Source organism: Cololabis saira, chromosome 2, assembly GCF_033807715.1.
Source record: "Cololabis saira isolate AMF1-May2022 chromosome 2, fColSai1.1, whole genome shotgun sequence".
In the NCBI taxonomy this organism is placed as follows: Eukaryota; Metazoa; Chordata; class Actinopteri; order Beloniformes; family Belonidae; genus Cololabis; species Cololabis saira.
In genome coordinates this window covers 14,044,431-14,051,560 of record NC_084588.1, presented here as the reverse complement: position 1 = coordinate 14,051,560, position 7,130 = coordinate 14,044,431, and the positions used below count along the sequence as shown (strand labels likewise).

At 40.7% G+C, this 7,130-nt stretch overlaps 1 protein-coding gene across 4 annotated transcripts in view; it reads left to right on the top strand.

Moving 5' to 3' along the window:
- The first annotated feature begins 481 nt into the window (after positions 1–481).
- tp53bp1 (tumor protein p53 binding protein, 1) overlaps positions 482–7,130 on the top strand; it is a 31,318-nt gene continuing 24,669 nt past the window's right edge. For all 4 annotated transcript variants that reach the window (XM_061738561.1, XM_061738570.1, XM_061738580.1 and 1 more), the window contains exons 1-2: positions 482–610; positions 4,112–4,329. In XM_061738561.1, the coding sequence (XP_061594545.1) occupies positions 4,150–4,329 (180 nt within the window). In that variant the 5' untranslated portion in view covers positions 482–610; positions 4,112–4,149. The remainder of the gene's footprint in view (positions 611–4,111; positions 4,330–7,130) is intronic.

Sequence of the window (7,130 nt, the reverse complement as noted above, 5' to 3'; positions counted from 1 at the left end):
ACTATTAGAAAGTAAAATTAACCAGTTGGGCCCATCTAAAATCCAGACTGATCCCACTCAGAGTCCCTATGAACAAACAGGGCCAACCCTCCTGGGACCCCAGTTTGCAGCCCATTTTTAGCTCATATGGGACCAACATATAAATGCTGGCTGGCAACATATAAATACTAACATGTTTTTAGACTTAAGTTTTATATATATATATATATATATATATATATATATATATATATATATATATATATATATATATATATATATATATATATATATATATATATATATATATATATATATATATATATAAACCAAACAATAAATATTTTGAAAATATTATGAAAAGCATCTTAAAATTCTATTAATGTCAGTCATTTTTTTTTATTTGTTTTGCACTTGTTAATAAAAGCGAGGTGCTTTGCCTTCAGAGCAAGTGAATGATGTCTACATTAAAAGATGCCTTTGCATTTACGTGCCATGCGTGTGGATCCCACACCCTGACTCTCAGCAAAACAGAGGCAGGAAGGACCGGGCGATGTGGGACGCGTTATTATTGCAACCAGCACGACTGTGAAACAAATTGGAGAGCCCGAGAGCAGACATATTGATTAAGGTAAAGCTCTTTGTTTGCTTTTGCACGGCGGGGAAGCAGGGACGGCTGCTGCGGCTCGGTGGTGATGGGGCTGCAGCGGCGCATTGTGCCTCCGGTGTGCGCGTTTTGTGCGCCCGCCAGCTCCGGCAGAGGTGGCTCGCATTAGACATTTTGGGCAGTGGCTGCGCATTTCTCAAGCCTGAATTATGGTTCTGCGTTAAATCGACGCAGCGCCTACGCCGTAGGGTACGCGGCGACGCGCACTGTACGCCGTAGGCTACGCCGTCGATTTAACGCAGAACCGTAATTAGGCTTTAATGTGCGTGTCATTCCGACCTGCAGAAAGCACGACGTGACGCCGAGCTTTGCGGTGGTAGAAGGGCGGCTGCCAGAGGCTGAGCAGCATCCATTCAGATGGGGATGGAAATTGAATTATAGCCTCAGTCGTTGTTGCCATGAGCTTAACCAAGCTCATCCAGGCATTTAGCAGACCGTGCATTCATCATTGTGCTGTTGCCTCTCAGGATATCTCCACTTTCCACGGAGAAGCCTCAGCCTCCCTGTCGCTGGGACCAGGCCCCCCTTTCTGCTGTTTGATAGGAGACACCCTCATCTCATTTGGATTAAAATAGATACACACCTGGACTTGGAAGAAAATAATATATTTTGGATTGTGCACTGAAAAAAAAACAGCCTCTGGTCTTAGAAATAATAATGCTAAATGAAGTTAGAGAGTGTAAAATTGACCTAAGATTGTGGTGTCATCACTGATGCTATGATATCCACCAGGATGTCAGATTATTCACAGATTACTCTTCTCTTGCCCTTCAGGTTGTAAAGTGTTTGTAGGTAACTAGACCTTCTTGGTGATAATCTGTCCCTGTGATCACTCTTCACAGGATCTTCTTCACTCTTGAGGAAGATGATCCTGGGACTTTATTCATTGCAGGGTCACTGTGGCGTCTCTCAGCCAGGGTTTGGCTCATTTTGAAGACCTGTTTCTTTTCCTACCAGCACCGATCAGTTAAATGATGGTTGCTTTGTGTTTTCTCTGCCAAAACAGCCTCTGTGATCTACATGAGCTTGGCGCTGCGGGTGTTTCTGGAATGTGGGGTCTCCATGGAAACTGAGCCTGTCAAATGATGATGACAAAGTCATGTTAATGCTTGAAAGGCAGTCTATTTATATATATTGAAAAAAAAAAATATCATAAAAGGCATCTAATATTTTTTTTCACATTTTATTAACTTAAATGGCTTAAGTGATGAATGCCTGTTATGTTTTCACACAGATCTTGTACTTTAGATCAAAGGAAAAGGTAATGTACAGAATAATGGAACTGGAAGTGATGAACAGATAGAGAGACCTGCTGTGACTCTGATGCACATTTATCATTACATCTTAGATCCCCATGAAGCTGACTCTTGTCCACATTGTCCAGAAATTCATCTTTAATATCAACCACAGTAATCCTAAAATTGCAAAAGAAATCAGATGATAATATGCAGGAAGTGTGGAGGTTATATCAGTAAGACAAACTCTGAGCTGTTAAACTGAAGGAAATTACTATGAAAAAGTTAACCTATATCTCTTTATAGTCCCTCAAAGCTCCACAAGGACCTGTGAAGATCTCAAAGGTCCCAGAGCGGAACAAAATGGCCTAGATTTCTCTCTTTTTACATGATTTATCCTTGCAGGGCGAACATACCCAGTGTAGCATGTAAAACCTTCAAGTGTCCTCACACTTGAAAATCCAAGAAAAGAGCATGAGGGCATGCAGTCCAAAAACAACTAACAGACTGAACCACATGCAGATGCATTGCATGATTTAAAAAGGCAAATTATTTAATTTCTAATTTTAACAAATATGGCTGTGCTACAAAATATCCGTCAGATACAAATGTAACGTTTTTCAAATGGCAAACTAGGTCTGAGCCTAACAGCTAATAGCTGCAAAAGCAATTTTTTTGCTGAAAAGGGAAAACATTTTGCAGCCCCCACAGTGGATCATTGTGTGCTGCACATTGATTTGATACAGGTTTAATGTCAGACACCCTTCCTGACACAATCCTCCCCATTTATTCAGGCTTTGCACCAACGCTATGAGAATACTGGCATGTGACCCTGAGCTGGGTGTTTTTTTTATTTTGTTTTCAGTGGAAGCAGTGTGAGGCTCTGATCAAGGACACTTTGGCTCCTGGGGGGCAGGTAGTCGACTTGAGCACGTAACAGCTGGAGGTCTGACTCTGCCCCAACATGTTAGCACTGGAAATGCACTCTGTTTGAAATAAGCATACAGTAGGGGCCTAGTCCTGCAACCATGTTTTACTTACCTTTATTGAAATACAAAATCATTATTAATTTAATAAAGTTAAATTTGTCTATGGATTTACAATTTAATTTTCTAATTCTTTTTGTCAGACAAAAACATTTTTAGGTTTTTTCAATACCTGACATGTTTCGGCGATTCCTTTCGCCTTCATCAGAGTCACAAGATGGTTTGTCATCAGCTGATGTTAAAAAACCTAGTGTTTTGTCAGACAAAAAGAATTATAAAATTAAATAGCAAAATCATTATTGACATAAAGAAACATGGTAATTGAATGATGGAAACAATGAGGGAACAAAAATGCAACAATCAAACATGAGGCAAAGGACAGCAATAAAAAAAATGAAGAACTGCACATTTTAATTAATTTTAAATGGCAGATGGGAGTTTTGACCTTGTAGAAGTGAATTTATTTTATTTATAGCTCTCGTTATTTAATATTTTATCTCTATAAAACTGATTCCAAAATTGACATTTATTGCTAATATTCATATGTTTAGGGGTAGGTCTGCTGTGGTGAATACCTAATTTGAGGTCTTCTATTCAATGTATTTATTTATTTTTTTCATTGGAAATAACTGGTTCACACGAGTCTCTTGAAACATTTTTTTTTTAACTGATTCTAATAAACCAGATCATACCGGCTCATGTACAAAGGGGATGCATGTGTGCTGGTGGCAGAAACACAGCCTTCATATCTGGCCCTGCAACCATACAACCAACCATCTCCCGTGACGTCACCGTCCGGCTGGACCAATGAAATCGCTCCAGTGAAGTTTTACCGGGAGGAAGAGATACCGAGTTGCGCTTTTGTTTTCGTGACTTTAAACAAAATACATATATTTTCCAATTAAGTATGTAATTAAACACTCACCCTTTTTGATTTGTATTAATCAAGTATTGATTTGTTCGTGCTGGGGCGTGTTTCCGGGGGTCGTAAACAGCCCGGCTGCTCGTTGTTGTTGTTGGGCGGAGCGTTAAGGCTGATTTATGGTTCCGCGTTAAATCGACGCAGAGCCTACGGCGTAGGGTACGCGGCGACGCACACCGTAGGTTCGCGTCGGTGTAACGCGGAAGCATAAATCCTCCTTTAGCCGTAGCCGTAGCTGCATCTGCAGGTATCAGCACCAGCACCTCTCTCTCACATGGCCGCCCTCCTCCTCCTCCTCCTTGTGTCCCCGCTGCTCGCCTAGGCAGCGACACTCCGCCCTCCTGGTCCCGGCCCGGCCTCATGGATCCCGGCGGGAGCGACCTGGACTCCAGCCTGCCGCAGCCGGACACCCCGTGCCTGATCGTGGAGGACTCCCAGCCGGACAGCGTGGCCCTGGAGGACGACCCGGAGAGCAGCTACCGAGCCCTGCTGGCCCGCCGCCTGGCCACCCTGCAGCCCGCCGCCCGCAGCCCCGTCCTGGTAAGATGAGGGGGGGTCTGGTACAACCATTACAACATTACCCATTACAACATTACCCATTACAACATTACCCATTACGACCTGGGGACAGCCAGGTCCAGGTAGACCTGTGTGCAGGGTGCAGGGGGGACAGGCAGGGGGAGCTGGGCAGATGTTGTTGTGTGAAGAGGACATACTCATGTGCAGGCTAACGTGATACAGCATTCACAATCACACCACAGAGGTGACATTTACACGATACAAATAATGCACTCCAATATTTAGTTGTACCACCTTTGTCTTTGATTGGAGCTCATCTTCATCATTGCATCATTACACTCACATGGTTGTTTTTATATTGTCAGCACTGAGATCTTAAGATAAGATAAGATAAGATAAGATGAATCTTTATTGTCTCCCTTGGGGAGAAATTTGTCTTGGACACGAGAGGCACAGGCAACAATCACACTCCAATAAACATAGAAACGTAACCCCGAAGTCTTTACCCACATATACAATCAAACCATACTACAGTTAACACACATCAATTCCCACTTCCAGTTCCCAGAAAACCTATTATCACTGAGTAGAAGAAAAAAATATTGCACAGATCCCAACTGAACTTATTGCTCAGATGTCCACATTATTGCACAAATGACCTACACAAGAAAAACCTAAACATTATTGCAGAGCCCGACTGAAGCTATTGCACAAATGTCCACATTATTGCACAAATAACCTACACAAGACAAACCTACAACCTACAAGAGAAACCTACACATTATTGCAGAGCCCGACTGAACCTATTCAGTCGGGAGATCTTGTAGGTAGATCTTCTCCAAAAGATTCTTAATAGAATAGAATACTTTTATTGTCATTATACATGGGTACAGTGAGATTAAAAGCAGCATCACCTCTCCAGTGTAAGACAGTGCAAACAGATAAGAAATATAAATATTATGAAAATATTAGAAGGTTAAGGTGCATTTTGAATAGTGAAATCAAGACCTGAGATTCTATAGATAATAACATATGACTACAGATGTGGTGGAATATTGCACAGATAGGCCGGGAAAAAGTATTGCACGGTAAAAAACAGTAATGAAGATATTCACATTTTGTTCAGGGCAATTATGGCTTTGGGGAAAAAGCTGTTTTTCAGTCTAGGAGGTTAAAGTCATTTATCCATCTGTGAAAATGTCTTCTGTTCCCTGAAGCATCATTATTTGCATTTAATGAGTTGTCTTGGAATATTACTGAAATAATATTGGAACATAATACTAAGGGATGTGGGGAATTTAGTTAAGTAAATTCAAGGATTCAGCAGACCTTTTACTTTAAGACACATATTTGTTGCTGAACCTGACTAGCTGAAGCAACCCCATATCATAACACTGCCTCCACAGGATTGCAAATACAAGAATGTGTCACTTTCGTTGCTGCTCTCCTTATTCTTACGCACTATTCTCTCTGTAACTGAGTAAATCTGGACTCATCAGACCACATGACGTCAACCACGTGAATACTTTAAGGAAAAAAGGCACATATTCTTGTGGGGTGCAGAGGGATGCAGTCAGTGGTATCTGGGCAGATGCTGTTGTGAGAGACATACTCATGTGCAGGCTAACGTGATACAGCGTTTACAATCACACCACAGAGGTGACATTTACACGATACAAATAATGCACTCCAATATTTAGTTGTACCACCTTTGTCTTTGATTTTCATCATTGCATCATTATACTCACATGGTTGTTTTTATATTGTCAGCACTGCAGAGGTGTATAATCCAGGTGCCATAAAGTAAAAATCCTGTCCAGCAGTTGTTCCAACCATCACTAAACCAACTCCTCTGCAGGTAAATGGTAGGTCCTTTAGTGAAAACACCTGTTCTAAATGTACAGGCTGATCCAGAAACACAGCAGGGTTTTTACTTTATGGCATCTGGATTAAACACCTCTGCAAAAAACAACCAATTCCCATGTTGCAAACAGCAGAAATTTCTCTAGCATTGTCTTCACTTGCTTCTTCAGAGGGTTGCAACAACTGCTGGACAGGATTTTTACTTTATGGCACACTTGGGTTATACACTTCTGCAGCACTGCAATCTCGTAGGCGGATCTTCTCCAAAAGATTCTTAATAAGGTTAAAGTCATTAATCCATCTGTGAAAATGTCTTCTGTTCCCTGAAGCATCATTATTTGCATTTAATGAGTTGTCTTGGAATATTACTGAAATAATATTGCAACATAATAAACTAAGTGATGAAAAATAAATGTGGGGAATTTAAGTTAAGTAAATTCAAGGATTCAGCAGACCTTTTACTTTAAGACATATTTGTTGCTGAACCTGACTAACTGAAGCAACCCCATATCATAACACTGCCTCCACAGGATTGCAAATACAAGTATGTATTACTTATTCTTACTCACTAATCTCTCTGTAACTGAGTAAATCTGGACTCATCAGACCACATGACGTCAACCACGTGAATACTTTAAGGAAAAAAAGGGCTCACTTATGATTAGTTTTCTTAAGGCATCATATAGTAGCAGTTTTTTGAATTCTCTTCACATTTTGTTTGTGAAAATGCTTCCTTTTGTTATTAAACATGGTCGGACTTTGTTGTTGATTTCACCAACCATTTTGGAGATTTTTAAATCTTGATCATTTGACTTTTTTTTTGTTTCCAACCACATTTTTCTTGGAATATTGGGATTCACCACAATCCTTCACAGTTATTATCAGTGTTTTGCTGTTTTTCAGACTTTCCTTCACATTTGTGGATCAGATCTGTGACTGGTTCATAATGAAAAACAAAG